Source organism: Acomys minous, assembly GCF_964271855.1.
Source record: "Acomys minous genome assembly, chromosome: 1".
NCBI lineage: Eukaryota > Metazoa > Chordata > Mammalia > Rodentia > Muridae > Acomys > Acomys minous.
The window spans coordinates 132848287-132868407 of NC_140483.1; the positions used below are offsets into that span (position 1 = coordinate 132848287).

The 20121-nt window shown below is 37.7% G+C and overlaps 1 protein-coding gene across 1 annotated transcript in view; it reads right to left on the reverse strand.

Moving 5' to 3' along the window:
* Nucleotides 1-424: 424 nt before the first annotated feature.
* FUT9 (fucosyltransferase 9) overlaps nucleotides 425-20121 on the reverse strand; it is a 400579-nt gene continuing 380882 nt past the window's right edge. The window contains exon 4 of the mRNA XM_084792990.1: nucleotides 425-1032. Within this exon, the coding sequence (XP_084649116.1) occupies nucleotides 1004-1032 (29 nt within the window). The 3' untranslated portion in view covers nucleotides 425-1003. The remainder of the gene's footprint in view (nucleotides 1033-20121) is intronic.

Below are 20121 nucleotides of genomic sequence, written 5' to 3' on the forward strand. Positions count from 1 at the left end.
TGACAAGACTATAACTGAGCATTTATCTTCATCAAGTAGCTGTGTGGGCCTGTCTGTGAGGTATTGCCTTTATTGTTAATTGAGGTAAGAGGTCTAGACTACCGTGTGTGGCACCCTACCCTGGGATTGTTGTCCTGTGCTGAGGAAGCTAGCTAGACAGAAACCAATGGGCAGGCCAGCTAGAAAGCAGCATCCTCCACAATCCCCACTGTACTTCCTTAGCTGTAGGCGAGATTCTTTATCTTAATGCAATAGCAAGCCATCTTGTCTTCTGGTTCCTACCTTGAGTTCCTGCTCTAACTCCTTCCAAGATGAACTACAACCTAGAAGTATGAAACAGAACAAACACTTTCTTCTACAAGCTGTTTTTATTCAGACAGTTTTATCAATACAACAGAAAAAGAAATAGTACATATTGGGACAGTATTGTCCACATTCTAATAAGTAGTGTGCATTTTGTAAGAAAATTGTCCTTCACTGCTCTCAGCGGTACTTTTTAAGCTATGTTCTATGTAAAAGCAAGAAAGAACACAAGAGCTTGCCTAAAAAATACCAACTAATTTTGCTAAGAATAAAACTTAGCCAACAGCTTATTCATTTAACATTTTCCATAATTCTAACTCTCTTCTGTGCAGTGTATCCTCAACTTGGATTGTGTTGTAGATCCCAGACAATATTAAAGGATCTCACTATTAATCAAAACCCTAATATCTGTAGATAGACAAGGATAAATGTAATGCAAAACAGTACATAGATGCTTGACATGAACAAAGCCAAAATTCAGTGGATTCCTAGATTTTTCACCCAAGATAACACAAGAGATTGTATTTAGTCCAAGCAGTCTAAAAATTTCCTAAGAAATTACCCAAACAATCAGAAGCATTGTTTCATGAGATTACAATCTCCAATTGCAAACTGCTCCTAGATCTTCCTTTGTAGCCACAGTTCTTCTGACCCTTCAGGTGTCATAAGCAGAGGAAATCATACATAGCTCCAGTGTCTCTTAGGTCAGCTTGTCTCTGGAAGCAGGTTCTATAGCAAGAAAATATTGAAAGAATTAATTTCCTTCTAAAAATTTTGATATAAATACATTTTCAATTCAGCCTCCAACCCCAGCATTGAATACAAAAACATTTCTTTTTCAAATAAAAAGGAAAGAAGAGGTTTCATCTCATGTGCTTGAATTGTGTTTAGCCCTACAGCCAGTTTTCACTCAAGTGTTTCAGGATGTGTGCAGGGGCCCTGGATATTGTGTTGTCCGAATCATACCAGTCTTTTCTGGAGTAAGTAAAGATAAAGATGTGTTTTTGATTTATCACACAGAGTTGAAATAAGCCTGAAGCCAAGATGAAATATAGGCTGAAACCCTCTATGGGAATATTATTAGTTTATTTTGTGATGATGGAAATTGTGCTTTTGTAGAACTAGTCTATTCCTGTGAGTGAAGAGGAGCTCATAAAGTTAATCTGGTGGCAGACCTTAAATCTGTATGCCTGCTCCTGGGGACTCAGTGTCCTACCTAATGGAGGCAGTGGTAGACTGATGATTGCTAAAAGATCACACCCATACTCATGGAGACTTTCTTCACTGAAAATTCTCAAAGCCTCAAAACACGACATTTTCAACAGATACACACCTAATCTAATATGAGCATTGCCTTTTCTGCTTTGCAAAATATGACCTGAGTATATGAATATTATGCCTTTACAAACTTTTTATTCAGAAAAGAACATTTTCAGATAAAAATGGATGGATCTGGAAAATATGATAAATGAAGAAACCTCAAACTCAAAAAGCCAAAAGCCTCACATTCTTTCATATATGATTCCTATCTTTAATGTATATATGTGCAGATAAATAAATGTAAATTTGAGTAAAGCCTTAAAAGCTAGAAAGGAGACCAAGTGAGTACAAAGAGGTGATGAAGAAGAGAGTGGAAAGCAAGTGACTTTTGACAGGCAGAAGGATGGACTAAAACTAGTGAGGGGTAAGAATAAGGAGCAAGCAGACTCTACTAAAAACAGACCTTATCTGAAAGTGCCACTGATGTTACCTAATGTTTTACATACTAATTTTTAAAAGGAAAAAAAAACCCTTAACTAATTCCTTTTCTAGGTGTTCTAAAGAACAAATGTAAGGATTTGTCCCCTTTTCAATTCAGGCAGCTCTTCACAATCACATACATTTTTCAAAATACTTTCTTTATGATGCTTTTCCGGTAAACCATATATAATGTTTCTTTGTAGCAGTCAAGCTAACCTGCATTTATTACATCCATAAGCTCTGTTCATCTTGCCTCACTTTTTTTACCCTCACCATGTGCTTATTCAAATAATTTGTTCTCTTTACATTGTCTATTTTTAGTTTTTCTTTTTTCTTTTTTTATTTAATTAGTTTATTCAGATTACAACTCAATTGTTATCCCATCACTTGTATCTCCCGTTCCTCCCTCCCTCCTGCTTTCACCCTATTCCCCTCTAGGTCTAAGACTGAGGAGGACCTCCTCCCTGACTATATGGTCATAGGCTATCAAGTCTCATCTTGGTAGCCTGCTTATTTTTTCAAGTACCACCTATAAACTCACAATTGTGAACAGCAGCATTTATGAATTTTCCTCACCTGGAATGCACTCACATCCTTTCTTCTACCAACTCAAACCCTACTAATGAGTGATTGCAGGTTCAAAGGAAGTTGAATATTCTCTCTGAAACACTCTTAATTTGAACACCTCACATTTATCTGTGCTTTCTACAGCGTTGTTGTGTTGTCTTTGCCAACGAACTAGTATTTATCATATTCTTTATAATTCAAATTAACTACATCAATATTTATAATCTGCCATACATATTTAGCTTTAATAATATACAGATACTTTAAATAATTTTTCTTAATGGCCATATTCTAGTGTCCTTAACAAGGAAGGTGTTCAACAAAATTTAAATTTATTGACAGTAAACCCAAAGAGAAATGCAAAGGATTCATGCTATATATACATTTTATTTTGTAGAGAAATGAGCTAAACATTTTATTAACTTGCCAAGAGGAATCTTATTGCAAGTGTCATTAAAATCACAATTAGTGTGTGTGTGTGTGTGTGTGTGTGTGTGTGTGTGAGAGAGAGAGAGAGAGAGAGAGAGAGAGAGAGAGAGAGAGGGAGAGAGAGAGAGATACTAGGCTTCCATTTCTGAAATGTTTTCTGTTCTAACTTACTCTACCTCATAATTTTGCAATCTCACAGGGTTTAGGAATTCCTTAGTTTTATGCTTTGCTTATTTATTTGAAGTACAATTCTATTGATAGTCACTCAAACGCACTATTCATATCGATATTATAAAATAAATTGAAATAAGTAATTGAGTATGGAATTGTTGAGAAAGGAAAAAAACTTGATTTAGAACCGCTTTAAAAGAATGAATTAGGATTGGGTTTGAACACATAAAAAACAAAACACAAAACGCTGGTATGAAAGTGAAGAAATATCTAAAGGTAGTTTTTACTACTTGCATTTTGCTTATGCCCAATCCAACCTTCTGGAACAAACATAATATTTTGGTTTGGTGCCTGCTTCCAATGTAAATCTATAATTGTATTATATTTCCACCTAGACACATTAAATTAAAACCTATTGTTATGACCACTGAGATTCAAATTCACATTTTCTCTTTAACATACAATAACCTGAAAACACATACAGTTTGTCAGTGGGCTGCGGTGATCTTGCTGTGCCTTGAGGACAATTGAGAAGTGAGATTGCCCCAGCACCATGTACAATGAAGTGCCTGTTGATTGTGCTGGGTAGTTTTTGTCAATTTCACACAAACAAGGGTCATCAGGGAAGAGGGAACATCAGCTAAGGAACTACCTCCACCTGATTTGCCTGTGGCATATCTATAAGGGTATTTTTTTGATTAATGATAGATATAGGAGGTCCTAGCCCACTGTGGTGATAACACTCTTCACCAGGTGGTATTGGATTGTAAGAGAAGGAAAGCTGAGCAAATCACAGAGAACAGGCCAATAAGCTGCACTCTTCCTGGGTTCTGCATCAGCTCTTCCTCCTGATTTCTACTCTGACTTCCCTTGATGGTACACAATCACCACGCAACTGATCTCTTCCACTTCCAAGGTGCTTTCAGGCAGCGTTTGTCACAGAAGCAGAGCTGCAGGCTAGAACACATTGGGACAAGACAGTAGGCATTGTTGAGATGCACCTGGACATATGGCTTTTATGCTTTGAGCTGTTTTGTTCCAGGAAGGTTGGAGGTTCTGCAGTTTTAGGTTGCAAAAGCCATTGAGTACTCAGAGCTTTATGAGCTGTTGCGGTAATTTAGAAGATAGCGCTTAAAGAAATCCAGACACTTTGCCTTTCTCCCATGATTCTCTCATCTAGAGTCCCACTAGAATGTCCTCTCCTCTGTCTCAGTTTCCTGGTAAGTGAAGGCTTTCATGGGACATGCCCCTTGGGCTAATATGCAGATATAAGTGAGTATATACCATTTGAGTCTTTCTGCTTCTGGGTTAACTCACTCATTATGATCATTTCTAGCTCAATCCATTTATCCACAAATTTCAGGAATTCCTTGTTTTTAATAGCTGAATAGTATTCCATAGTGTATATGTACCACAGTTTCTTTATCCATTCTTCTATTGAGGGACACTTAGGCTGTTTCCATGTTCTGGCTATTATGAATAAGGCTGCTATGAACATGGTTGAGCAAATTTTCTTGCTGTGTGCTGGTCCTAAAAGCCTACAAGTAGAACATTATGATAGGCAGATTTGGGCCCAGGGGTCCCGCTCAAACTAAGGCACCAGCCAAGGACAATACAGGCGGTAAACCTTAAGCCCCTACCCAGATCTAGACAATGGACAGAACACTCTCCACAGAAGAGTGGAGAGTGGGATATGACTTTCCCACATACTCTGGTGCCTCACCTTTGACCATGTCCCCTGGACGGGGAGACCTGGTGGCAATCAGAGGAAGGACAACAAGTTACCAAGAAGAGACTTGATACCCTATGATCATATAGAGGGGGAGGTAATCCCCCTCAGGAACAGTCATAGGGGAGGGGAATAAGGGGAAATTGGGAGGGAGGGAAGAATGGGAGGATACAAGTTCCCACACATCCCCATCACAAGTTATAGAATCCTAAAAAAAAAAAAAAAAAAAAAAAAAAAAAGAAATCCAGACACTATTGTCTTGGCTTTGAAACTTCAGTGAGAAGTTTGAGAGGCCATTTCTATACTATTTTGAATCTGCAATTTATTAAGAAATGATGATTTCTGATAATCTGATACTAAAGAGTCAACTGTGATTAACAAGAGACCATCATCATTGAAATGAAACTTTTGCTTATCTGGGGAAGTAGGTATTGGTTAACCGGCCCTGAGAAGATCAGCAATGATTAACAAGAGACCAGCATAAGTAAGGGATTTTGGTTGCAACTGTACTCTGGCACTTCCCCTTTAAAATCAGCAAGTGTGTAACTTAATTGGACTTTGCAAAAACACACAATTAAGAGACTTTGGATTTTTAAAAGAGAACTCGAGTTTTTGAAGTGTTGGAATTTTTAAAGAAAAGCTAAGGAAAAAACAATAGTACATTAGTTTATTTTGCAGTCTTTTTAAAAATTTTATTTTATTAATTTATTCATATTACATCTCAATGGTTATCCCCTCCCTTGTATCCTCCCATTCCACACTCCCTCCCCTTTCTCCCTTACTCCCCTTCCCTATGACTGTGACTGAGGGGGACTTCCTCCCTCTGTATATGTTCATAGGGTATCAAGTCTCTTCTTGGTAGCCTGCTATCCTTCCTCTGAGTGCCACCAGGTCTCCCCATTCAGGGGAGGCACCAGAGTATGTGTGAAAGTCAGACCCCACTCTCCACTCAACTGTGGATAATGTCCTGTTTATTGGCTAGATCTGGGTAGGGGTTTGAAGTTTACGGCCTGTATTGTCCTTGGCTGGTGCCATAGTTTGAGCAGGACCCCTGGGCCTATCATAATTTTCTTCTTGTAGGTTTCTAGGATCCTCTGGATCCTTCAACTTTGCCATTCCCCCTTGCTTCTCTCATCTAGAGTCCCAATAGGATGTCCTCCCCTCTGTCCCAGTTTCCTGGTTAGTGAAGACTTTCGTGGGACATGCCCCTTGGGCTAGTACGCAGATATAACTGAGTATATACCATTTAACTCTTTCTGCTTTTGGGTTAACTCACTCATTATGATCATTTCTAGTTCAATCCATTTGTCCACAAATTTTGGAAATTCCTTGTTTTTAATAGCTGAGTAGTATTCCATAGTGTATATGTACCACAGTTTCTTTATCCATTCTTCTACTGAGGGACACTTAGGCTGTTTCCATGTTCTGGCTATTATGAATAAGGCTGCTATGAACATGGTTGAGCAAATTATCTTGTTGTGTGCTGGAGCATCTTCTGAGTATATTCCAAGGAGTGGAAAAGCTGGGTCTTGAGGAAGCCCTATTCCCATTTTTCTGAGATAGCACCAGATAGATTTCCAAAGTGGCTGTACTAGTTTGCATTCCCACCAGCAATGAAGGAGTGTTCCTCTCTCTACACATCCTCCCCAGCATGTGGTATCACTTGAATTTTTGATCTTAGCCATTCTGATGGGTGTAAGATGGAATATCAGAGTTGTTTTGATTTGCATTTCCCTGATGACTAAGGAGGTTGAGCATTTCTTTAAGTGTTTCTCAGCCATTTGATATTCCTCTGTTGAGAATTCTCTGTTTAGTTCCAAGCCCCTTATTTTACAGTCTAATATGAGTTCCCAATGATAAATAGAAATGAAAACTTATGGCTTAATAGTGAGACAGTTATGTGTCAAAGCTAGGGGAGTGATCCAGTAGTCAGCGTTTTTTCATAGTCTTTGCTTTAGTTCCTGCCTTGGATTCTCTCCATTATTGACTATGATGTGGAAATATAAAATGAATTAAACCCTTTCTTCTCCAAGTTGCTTTAGTCATGGTGTAATAATAATACAACAATAGAAATAAAACTAGAACATTAGTCTTATCCCTCATACCGCAAGTTTCCATTAATTTTTGGACTGTAGCTAGAACTTTGCTTTAGGGTAAAACATTTTTTTTAACCTGTACATCCAGTTTATTGCAGCTTTATGCACAACAAATTAGTTGTGGGACCAACCTAAGTATCCAGCAATAGAGGAATAGGTGAGGAAATTAAACATGATATACACAAGGAACTTCTTTTCAGCCACAAAGAACAAAATTATGTTGTTTACAGGAAAATGGATGCAACTGGGTATAATCACAATAAACCAATTTTGAAAATGTAACAAACAATCAAGCAAAACACAAAGCAAACCATAGGACTTTGGGTAATTTTGTTCTTCAGGATTCTTTCCAATGGCAATTATAAAGTACATGGCTCTCATTCAAGTGCTTAAAACCTTTTTAGAAACACTATTAGTGTATTTGAACATTGGTAAAACATTTTTAATGCTGTCTTAAATGTGGCATTTTCAATCAAATGACCTAAAATATATCTAGAATGTCAGCACTGTTTTAGTCCATTTCTCATTGGCATTGGCAAATGGTGGTGAGATGTTTTTATTTATCTGGAGTCAGTAGTTGTTAGAGCAATGGGAGGTGCTTGTAAGCAAAAATATTTAAAAAATACAAATATTAGCAAAAACCAAATACATTAATAATTTTCTAAAGACACATACATGCCAGCAAGAGAGATATGGAGGCTAGAACACATACCTTAATCATACACTAAGGAAACTAGTTTCATATGACTTTTCCTGGGGAGGCGTGAACAAATACCTATTTGCTCCAGACAGGAAGCCAGTGATAGACCAATGTAGCAAGTGTACCAAAGTCCAGTTTGAAGAAATAATGATCTTATTACAGGAGAATGACTTAAGGGTTACTTACAGGAACATGTACAACTCATAGGTGTCTGACTTACTTAAAATGGCTACCTTATCATGGATGATGATTCAAAAAAGCTGCAAGCCTGGAGCTGTCCACATTACTTGCAGGACATTGTAAAAATCAGAGGGTCTGCTCCAAGAAGCTGGAGTGGTTGTACAGTCTTTTCCTCCAGGGTTGTTTACTGCTTTGATAATTTTATGAATCTTGTACGTTTGAAGGACTTCCTGAGACTTGTGAGTTGTTTACTTCCTGAGTGTTAATGGGCCACTCTCTAAGGTGGAAATGTTTCAGTTTGGATGCCATCACTTCACAATAACTAGAAATCTTCAATATGCTTATAATGGGATTTTTCTTCCTTTCTCATGGTCTTAAAACCTTTTTTTAAAACTTGTGGGGTAGAAATAATAACTTCATTTATTTTTTTCAAAATCCATATGAAATTGTAAGTCTGGGCCAAAGACAACCACAAGTCTAACTATTTACATTACATTACTTACCATTTGGTTCTGAGTGAAAGGTTAAATCTTACAAAAACAAAAGTAGCAGATTGTTTATTTTCAGGCCATGGGTTGAGCATACATACATCACTCATTTCATAGAGTACTAGTCACATCTGCTATGATTTATTTTTGTTTTCTTTCTTGATAACAATTGCTTATACCAAATGTAAATAACTTGGATAGGTTTGAAGACCAGTGCAGAGTTTTCAGGTGACATTTAGGATCCACATCCAAATTCCATTTTGGAGATCTGTCATAATTACTGCCATTGTCATATTTTTGCAACACAAGTCGGTAGATGGCAGCATTTCAAACATTTAAAAAAGTTTCTTAAAAAAATATACAATAAGGTATTGCTGAATTTGACTGGTGATGATTTAGGGTAAGGTTGGCAAGACTACCTAATTTGCCGAGAAAATTGAGATCCTGTTCAATTTTCAGGACCCATTTGGCATCAATATAAACCCAATTGGCAGGAAAATATCTATCTGTCCATGAAATAAAATGGCCATGTTTGTGTTCACAGCAGGCCATTCCAAGGATCACAGGTGTTATTTTCTGTGGGCCACATTCTGAGCTCTGGTGGAAAGAAAGCTCTCTCCAGCCACCCTCTCCTATTGTGAGAGTGCAGGCCAGTGAGGAGATCTGGCCCCGGGCTGCATGCCCAGCACTGTGCCTGATGGTTTGTCTGTCATTCCCACAGACATTAATCAATTGCTCTGTATATGCTGGTCTATGAATGATTACTTCACATGAGTTTATGGGCTTATCCCTGACAATATTCCAGCCCAGAAAGCATTGTTAGTCTCTGTTTTGCTGGTAAATTCATGAACTCTGCCTAAAATATTCTTAGCAAGTGGCAGAAGGATTTGAACAAAACCAGTCTTGCTATGGGGAGTTTGCTCTTGTACTTTTTTTTTCCAAGACAAGGTTTCTCTTTGTAGCCCTGGCTTTCCTGGACTCACTTTGTAGACCAGGCTGGCTTCGAACTCACAGCGATCCACCTGCCTCTGCCTCCTGAGTGCTGGGATTAAAGTGGGTGCCACCATTCTATGCTACATAATTTCAGAAAAAGTACCAGATAGAAAGAGAGAGGAAAAAAAGTAACAGGGATAGTGGGTCTTGGAGGAGAAAAACTTTAAGTGTCAGGCTCTGCACAATAGTTTTCTGAAGGTTTTGCGTCTACTTTCTGACTTGATACTTAAATTTCGGTACAGCACACATTAATCAAATGCCTCTTGTGATCTGGAAATGAAGTGAGCTCCAGGGACAGGAGTGACAGGTAAGATAAAGATAAGAGTCTGCACTAAATCTTAGAAAGATTCCCTCTATTTTATAAATGCCCTTAGATGACAATTCTGTTCTGATGTCCTTGATGTAGCAGTGAAAATGCAAGGTTCCAAATGCATGCACGTTCTCACATGAGGTCAGCACCCTTTTCTGTTCGCCTCTTGAGTCTTTCATGGAAGTACAACAGACAATTACAATTTCAGATGAAGCTAATTCATAGTGTCTGGTCATCAACAGCAGAGCATCATTGCATGAAGATGCTTATTACCCTCCACCCCCGACCTTACTAATTCATCTCTTAGGCCATGAGCGTGCAGTAGCTTTAAGGGAAGACTTGTAGTCAACATTCTTCTTCTATGTATGTAATGTAGATACTCTTCCCATTCTTAATTAGTCTATGAAACAGCAAATATCATGTCATTTTAAAAGTGTCACAGCAGAACTGACTCTATGAAAATGGAGGAATCATTGGAAATAGCACTACCATGTTTATGAATTACTTATAATAAGTAGAAATCTCATCTATCAATTGTGTAACAAAAATTCAATACCGTTAATATTTTCTACAAATAATTTGGAAGATTTAATTAATAAATTAGGATTTTGAGTAGCTCTGACAAAATCTGAAAAAAATAATCTAAAAGAGGAAATATTTGGAATATTTGTTACTGATGTCCCAGCCCATCTGGGGAGAATGCCATTGGTAGTGATGTGGCAGAGAATGTGATATGATGCTCCTTTGTGGCTGACCAGGAATTAGAGAGGGAGACAGGAGAGGGGCATGGATAGGATACACCATATGATCTGTCTTGCTTTTGATTTTCTCCTCGCTAAGTTAATATCATTAAGGTTTCTAGAGCCTTTCCAAAGAGTGCTATTGACAGAAACCAAGCATTCAAAGCAAAAGACTATGAGGGGCACGAAACAGGTCACATTTAAATCATACCAGTTAGAATCCCAGAAATCAGACAAGGAAAAAAAAAGGACATTGGAATTTCTCATATCACTATGAGAAGGTGGACTTCTAATAACTTATTACATCCAAGTGTCTAAATAAAACACTAAATGCCAGCCATATTGAACAGTAATTGAATCAGATTGTATGCTGTTTAACATATGTTCTATCTCATTTAATACTCTCAAATAGCATCTTGACCAATCTGGGAAACTGAGGTTATAGATGTTATCTGTCTGGTGAGACAAAGCTACTTGTGACAGAGAAGTGATGCTAACTTTGGAGGTTTGTATAACAAGTTTATTTTCCTGTATCTGTCTCAGTCTCACCAAGTCTTTCATATGTCCTTTATTACCATGTTTAGTGCCCCAGTCATCTAGCATGTTGCAGTTGTAAGCACTTCCTGATTCCATGAATTATGTGTATTTATTGTGAATATTTATTTACCAATTAAGTATTCTCACCTCTCTAGTTATTACTTAAAGTTTTGAACTAGCCATAGTCATTATTTTGTGTTAATCCATGTGGTGGTTTTTTTTTTTTTTTTATCATTTCCAGTGTTAGTTGTCTACTGACGTTTTGAATTACTTCAAAACTTTGAAGCTTAACTCAACATGTTCTCTGTGGGCCAGGAATTCAGACAGGACACTGCATGAATGTCTTGGGTCTCTTCTGTGTCGCTTGACCCATCCCTCATCTGAGCTGCAATTATCAGGAGCCTATCTTATTCAAGGGCCTGCCAGATGATGATGCTGGTTCCCAGCTGAGCATCTAACAGAGCTGTTAATTAGAATGTCTTTGTGTTTTCCAGTCCTCACTCCCAGGAATTCTTATAATTTTAAGGCAATTTCTAAGGGCAAATAATTGAAAAGAGGAGGAAAAGGAAGAGGATTGAAAGGGGGGGGGATATATGAGAGGGAGAAGAATCGATATGGAATTTGAATAATCTTTACCATGGGAGGATGAGGGGGATAGTTTTATCAAGTTATAATTTATATGCTGTACAATTAACTCATGGTAAATATAGCATGTAGTTTGATGCCTTTAGTAGACATGAAACTTGTGAAAATTTTTACAGATTTAGATTTATAATAATTCCATCAGCTCTTGCACGTCCTATGATGCTATTTTGTAGTTAATTTCTGCTCCTACTTCTGTCCTTTGCCACTGTTAACTTCCGTGAGATTTCGGTCACAGATTTACACTGTATGTAGTCTTCTAGCTGCAGTTGCAGGTTTATTCACTTAAGACAGTGCTTACCAGTTTATTGCCTTTAATTGTGTAGATTTATCACACTTAGTTCACCCTTTCTCCAAGTTTCTGGGTAGTATGCACAATGTCACCCTACATGTTCATGCACAAAGTCTAAATTATTGTTCAGCCATTCATTCTTTTATTGTGGATACCCAGATGTGAAACTTCAATGTAATGTGTACAATATAATTCAACTGAAAAAAAAATCATTGCATTCATTTGCCATATGTGAGTATATCTTGTAGTGCCTTTTAATTTGTAGCATATTTTAGTTTATTGGACTGTTTCATTAATCTACAATTGAGTTTCATTTTTGCTTGGTCAGGTATTCTCTCTCTCTCTCTCTCTCTCTCTCTCTCTCTCTCTCTCTCTCTCTCTCTCTCTCTTTCTTTCTCTCTCTCTCTCTCTTTCTCTGTGCCCATGTGTGCATGTGTGACATATATGTGTGCTCATGTGTATGGATGCAGGCACATACCATGACACATGTGGAAGTCAGGACAACCTCAGATGTCTGTTCTCACCTTCTACCTTGTTTGAAACACAGTTTCCACAGTCTCTTTTGTTTACTGCTTCAAATAACAGACCCACCAGGACAGCTATCCAGTAGCTGTCTCATCTTCGTATTCCTCATGCTTGTAGGCTCTCTGGGATTAAAGACTGAATGTGAGCAGTTGGATATAGCATTTACATGGGTCCTGGGAATAAGATCTTTGGTCATCAGGATCATATAGAAAATGCTTTTACGTACTGGTCCATCTCCCTAGGCCCTATCCATGCTTGTCATTTAACAATCATAAGTCTGTCCTTTATTTTTGGAACTCGCTGACTCATCGGTAAGTTTTCTGTGGCATAGGTATCACATGTTTTCCTCTCTCATTTAGGAATGCTGATTCAACCTCAGTCTTATCTTGGCATAGAGATTATGTACTTGGTCTCACTTATGCTTTCACTGTTATCCATGGCCATATCTAGTTCCCTGGTTTTCAAGTCTCTATTATCCATACACCTGCTGCTGCATAAGGCTCTGAATTGATCTTGAGGTTCATTTTTGAGCTGCCATTTTCCACTGATTTTTTTTGCTATCCCAGATCCTAGCTTATGTTTGTTCCTATTCTTCTTGACTTCCATTATTATAGCCTAAGGACTTAAAATTTTCCATTAAAGAGTAAAGAAAGTAGAATATCAAGGATAATTAAAAACTTAAATATTTTTTTATAATTTATTTATATTTTATCTCGATTTTTATCCCTTCAGTTATTGTATTTTTAAAAGTCTATTCTACTGACATTTATATGAATGGATACATAATAAAATAAATGTGTACTCATTTTAGGATTATGACAAGTGAACATACTGAGGTGTTTGTCAAATATTTCATTAGTCATTTTGAAATCTTTCCTATGATGCCTTGTTGGAAAATGTGGTTCTTCCTTGAAGAAAAACATGTTAGGCTCCTGGGCACCACTCCTACATGCATATATCCTGTACATCTCTCAGGAAATACCCTTGAATATGAAGCTAAACCAAAGTCAGGCAAAGTAATCGGACAAGGAGTCTCAGCTGCCATTGTTGCTCACTGGCTGCTGTAAATTCACCTTTCTAGAGAAAGCTGGCTTTGTTCAGATTTATACTGTATAACCAAAGAAGTGGAGTACCACACATGGCTCTAAACTCCAGGGGTCCCACCATGAAGTAGAAGGAAGTCTGAACCTTTCCTTTATCCATTGAAGGCAAGAAGTAGAAGATGCTTGGGTCATTTTGTGGTAAGAAGCAGAAATCAAAGCAGTAGGAAAGCCAGCACAGAGCCATGATATTTTTAAGCAGCTAAATTAACAAATTCCGAAACTTGTGCTTTAAGAAATCTTGATATGTGACACAGTAAAACGGCTTTACTGTTCATACCACTTTAATTTACATTCTCTGTTACCTGAAGCACAAGTCCTCAAAAATGTCAAAATTCTTTTGAAAAGAACAAATCCTATTCATCTCTGTTGACAACCAAATGGAAGGATACAAGCACTTGCTCTCATTTCTAGTCGTGGTGTGAAGTGAACAGTTCCTAAGATCATTATAATTTTTCCTTTTTGAAAGCTAGTGCTAGTGACAGTGTTTAGACCTTGCAGGCAACGTGCAGCACAGTGGCTGCATATTAAGGAGATAATTTAAGATTATAACTAAAAAGGGCTTACCTAGGCTTGGAAATTTGTAGCTTCAAATGTCAGAGGATATAGTAAGAGAGTTATTGTGAAGATCTGAGTAGATGATTTAAGAAGTAAAAAGTTGGTGATTGGAAACCATAAAATACGTTTCTGCCAGGGAACAGACCAACAGTCTTGGGACCCTGTGAGCTGAGCTCACACAAGATCCCATTGGTGTCAGTCAGAGACACATGTGAAAATTGATGGCAAGAGGCAAGATTTGCTTCAAAACTATAACCCAGGGAAGCTCAAAATCTTGAACTCTTTTCTGGCAAATATGTGTGAGTGTAGAAGCTTTTGCGTAGGTCAGGTGCTACATAGAAAAGAGTGTACCAACATACACTATATGTTGTTGCATAAATTAATGCAAATGACAAAATCAATTCATAGTCTTTTTCTTTTAAAACTTGGGATGATTTATTATTTTTTAAAAAGCCCTTCAGCACCTCTCCAATTATTATTTTTCCAGATGGTTGAATATCTTAATAATTTAAATATTTTTAATAGTGCTCAGTCTTTGAACGAATGGTTTAAGTGTACATTTTTATTTTTTCCAAAAGTCTTAGAAAAAATAATTTATTTAGGTCTAAACTAAAGCTGTGACTGAGAGTCAGAGGCTGTAGGCATCTCTCTCTGGAGCAGGAGGCACTGTTGAACCTGCACTGTTAGTCTGGTCGAAAGGGAGTGAGGAAGGGAGGGTGGAGCATTTGGCACTGTCAACACTTTTAAATCCCATTTCCAAAGGATTTCATCCCTGGGTTTTAGGCAATAATTAAAAATCTTCCTCTGTGGACTGATAAGATTCTGTAATCTAAGCAGAAATTGTGATTCATTTTTTTAAAAAAATGCTTTAATCAGTCATTTGAAGAAGCACTAAACAGAGTCTTGCTTGCTGAGTGTGTTGATAAGAAACTGCTTCTTCCCATTGTTAATTGGGGACAGAACTCTAAAACCTTCATTTCTAATCTTTAGTCATAGAATTCTTTTTCATAAGCTTTACCAAAGCAGTTCTTTAAAGTACAAGCTCTTTGTTTGTAGGGGGTCCACAGTGGCTGTAGCTTTGTTGTTGTCTGAGATACTTTTCATCATTTTTTGTTATAAGTTTATCACTTACCAGAGCTTCGCGTTGTGAATCTTTTTAATGTCTTTCATATGGTCCAAAGGCAATTTTGACAGGGAGCAGTAGCAGTGAAAGTGACCGGAGGAATTTTTGTGTGTATTTGGCCCTCAGGAAGTACTGGACAGGACCAAGCATCTGGAGGGAACCTTCTGATATTGGTAGAAGAGCAACCGGGAGAGCTGCACGGAGTACTATCCAGAGGACTGCATGGATGTTTCACTATTGGGGACTATATCTTCCCCTATGCCTTACACCATGTGGCCCGGAGAATCCTAGAAGAGGCCCTTTGTCTCGTCTAGGACCGTTATCTAGGGCTAGTGAACCAGACCCATTGTTCTGAAGAGCACCGACTGCCACAATGTCGACCCACAAAACTCTCAACGTCCTTAATAATACACTGAGTATCTTATTTTACCGTTGTCAAACCTTTGTTTTCCTAAGACATTTGCAAGGTTATGAGTTCAATTAAACTAACATACGCAATGTACAAAATTACCAGTCATTATCTTTGTCCCAAAACTTTCTTTAAAATTTTCACCTTACTGCTGGCTTCAGTGTTTTGGGATTTAGAAAATTATTATCCTCTCCATAATGCAGCTTCTCTGGATTTCAATGGCCTCGTCAGAAAATGGAGGTCTTGTTATAATTGATCTCTAAGGTCCAGCCCCAGAATTCTATTAATCTGTATGCAATTCTCATTTATTCTTTGAATAAGTGAATTCTCCCCGGCATTAGTATTTTATTGTGTTTCTTTCATTCGGAATCAAGGCTTCCTTTGTGCATGCTCAAATAATTTTAGGCATGAATGGTTAGACATATTTTTGGCTAGTGTCCTCCTCTTCATTCCTAAATTAAATTGGTCTTAAGACTGACCCTGGGGATAAAGTAGCTGTAGTCTTTTAGAATGCTAAAGAACCTGAATTAGAAGGCAGGTCTCTGGGCTCACCTGTCTTTCACGTTAAAGTGTACCTCTCTCTTTTGATATTTCAGTTCCTAGATTCTCGAGTGTCTGATGTGTGGACTCTTTCCTTGTTGCATCTCTTCCCATCAGCTACCTGTGTGTACTTGCTGAGTTGGTACCCTGGACCAGACAACTGATACCGTCCCGTGTTCTAGGGCCTGGAAGTCTTTTGTGTCTCTAGGGAACTAGGCATGGTAGAGTAGCCAGCTGTTCAGATGTCTCAGGTGGTGGTGAGTGGCTTCCACCAATACAATGTGAACATGAAATAGCTCTAGGGTCAGGACAGGACCTGGTGGAGCAGAGACTGTCAGACCTGCTGTTTCTAATGTTACAATCATTGTGAGAGTACTTAGGGTGATACAGCAGGGAAGAAACTAAAAAGTTCAGTATGTGGGACATTTTGAAATCTTATTAGTTATAGCATAAAATACAAACATTTAAAGTTTAGTCTGGCTGTAAAAAAATCACTTTTAATATTTCTGTGGCCTAATTCCAACTGTGATTTATTTATTAAGAAGCAAAATAACAATTATATTCATAGTTAAATATGTTACATGTATTTTATTCTAAGTTTTTTATTCTAATATTGGGTTTTGTTTGTAATACTGGTTTTTATACAATCTACTCCCATATTTATGAAATGGGATTATTATTGCAACGATTAAAAATAGATTACCTCTAACCAAGTTAATTCTGAGATTACATGAGGGATTTGTATGAATGCCAATGAATGCCTTACTGGGAGCTAATAGATATGTCAACATAATCCTGAGACGTATTATGGAGCACCAGGACTTATTTTCACTTTTCTTTTAAATAACATTTTGATTATTTCTACATGTTCATCACAAAAGTGAAGAAAATAGGATAAATTAATACAAATATATGAGTGTGTGCATGTGTTGCATGTGAGAGAGAGAGAGAGAGAGAGAGAGAGAGAGAGAGAGAGAGAGAGAGAGAGAGAGCGCACTTTCAATCACAGCAGTAAGGTAGTTGTCACAATGACATGCTATAGAAAGCTTTTAGATTCCCTATGAATGGAAATTTACATTATGATTAAATGGTTATATTAGTTATTTTTGTTACTGTAACCAGGCCATGACTAGAGAGTAAGGTCTTATTCAGGTTCACAGCTTCGGGACATAGCACATCCTAGTACGGAAGGCACAGCAGCAGGAGTGTGAGGAGGCTGGTTGCACTGCATCAGAAAGTAGTAAGCAAACAGAAATTTTGACCAAGCTATAAAACCGCAAGCCTGGTTCTGGTGACCCATTTTCTCCAGCAAAGCTCTACCTCCAAAGAATTCTCAGACCTTGCAAAACATTGCCATCAGCTATAGAACAAGTGCCTAACCACATGAGCCTATGGGGGACCTTTCACATTCAAAATCTGACAATAGTATCCTAACATTAATGTTTAGAAAAATGTACTTACTTTAATTTAAAACATTATTTATTGCTCAACATGCATCAATCTGGGTCTTCAGTGAGTCCTAATCACTTTGATGGAGGGACGGTCTTGATGTAGGTAATTATTGACTGAATAGGGTGGAAACTGCTGTGGTTTGGGGTTGCTATTGCATTTAGTTAAAATAAAGCAGCAAGGCAGTTTGCTGTATTGACTTCCTCCCTTAGGTGACAGATTTCCTCACAGCTCTTGGACAGCATTTTGCACACTGTAGAACTGCTCTTAAAATTATAGTCAGCACTCTCAACCCAGCTACTGCTTTATCAACTAAGTCAATGAAATGTTCCAAACACTTCTAATCACTGACAATGTTCATGACATTTCACTACCACATTACACCTCAAGGAATTGTTCCTTTTGCTCTTCTTCAAAAGCAATTCTTTTTTTTTTTTTTAATGGTCCATGATTCTCCCATCAGGGGGATTTTTATTTTTTCTTTTTTTCCTTTATTAATTTATTCTTGTTACATCTCAATAGTTATCCCATCCCTTGTATCCTCCCATTCTTCCCTCCCTCCCATTTTCCCCTTATTCCCCTCCCCTAAAGCAATTCTTTATCCACTAATGATTTATCCTGCTATTCTAGTAACTCAGCCACATCTTCACATTCTGTATCTAATTCTATTTCTGTTGCTATTTCCCCTGATTCTATAATTACTTCCCAATGAAATCTTGACTTGACCAAAGTCATCCACATGGGTTGGAATTGAAATTAATTTTTGTTGAATTAACTGCTGTTAATACTGGCATTTTGAACTTTTCCAACAAACCACAAATACTCAGTTATGTGAAGAATAGTGAATCATTTCCAGAAAGTTATCGTTTTCTCTGCCCTGATTTCTTAGAGACATTTCTATATATGGAAGCTATAGTTTATAATTTTTGTGTTTAATTTAGGTTAATATTTGACATATAAAAAGTGAAAATATTTTATTATTTGAAAAACAATACAATTCGTGGCTTGACAACTTATGGCCTTGCAATATTAATGACATTTTAGTAGAATTAAAGACATCAGTCCATCTGCATGCTGGAATGAGTAGGAGAATTTACATCAGCAGTTGATGTTTTGAAAGGAATAGATTTTTAAAAAAACAGTTTCCAAAAGTGGGCATAGACATCAGAAGCTATGCAGTAAGCAAATAATATCTTCTAGGCTTCTTGCATCACATTTCCAGAGCATGGGCAGAATACATTTAATATAACCCTTAAACTTTTTGCAGTGGAACTTAAGCATTGGCTGCAAATTAAAATTCCTTCTCCTTTGAAGTGGAGATGTGTGCAAAGCTTACTAACTCTGTTGGGTCCATATGGCTGTTTTGTGAAAATAAAATTTATCACATTATAGAACTCTACATCTTCTCCTCACTATAATGAACTACTAGCCAACAGAAATTCAGTTGAATTCAATTAATAAATGGGACCTCATGAGGCTGAGAAGCTTCTGTAAGGCTGGTGACACTGTCAAGAGAACAAAGCGACAGCCTACAGACTGGGAAAAGATCATCACCGACTCTTCATCTGACAAATGTCTAATATCCAAAATATATAAAGAACTTAAGAAATTAAACACCACCAAACCAAATAACCCAATAGAGAAATGGGGCGCAGAGCTAAACAGAGAATTCTCAACAGAGGAATATCAAATGGCTGAGAAACACTTAAAGAAATGCTCGACCTCCTTAGTCATCAGAGAAATGCAAATCAAAACGACACTGAGATTCCATCTTACACCCATCAGAATGGCTAAGATCAATAACTCAACTGACACCTCATGCTGGCGAGGGTGTGGAGAAAGAGGAACACTCCTGCATTGCTGGTGGGAATGCAAACTAGTACAACCACTTTGGAAAGCTATCTGGTGCTTTCTCAGAAAAATGGGAATAGGGCTTCCTCAAGACCCAGCTATTCCACTCCTTGGAATATACCCAGAGGATGTACTACCACACAACAGGGACATATGCTCAACCATGTTCATAGCTGCCTTATTCATAATAGCCAGAACTTGGAAACAACCTACGTGTCCCTCAACAGAAGAATGGATAAAGAAACTGTGGTACATTTACACTATGGAATACTACTCAGCTATTAAAAACAAGGAATTTCCAAAATTTGTGGACAAATGGATTGAACTAGAAATTGTCATAATGAGTGAGTTCACACAGAAGCAAAAAGAGCTAAATGGTATATACTCACTTATATCGAGACACTAGCCCAAGGTGTATGTCCCCATGAAAAACTGTACCTACCAGAATAATGGGTAAGAGGGGAGGACATCCTATTGAAACTTTAGGTGTGAGAAGCCTGGGAGAAAGAGGAAATGGAAGGATCCAGTGGGTCCTGGAAAACTACAGGCGAGTCTGGGCCCTGGGGTCCTCCGCAAACTGTGGCAACAGCCAAGGAAAAAATAGGCAGTAAAAACCTTGAACCCCTACCCGGACTAGCCGATGGACATT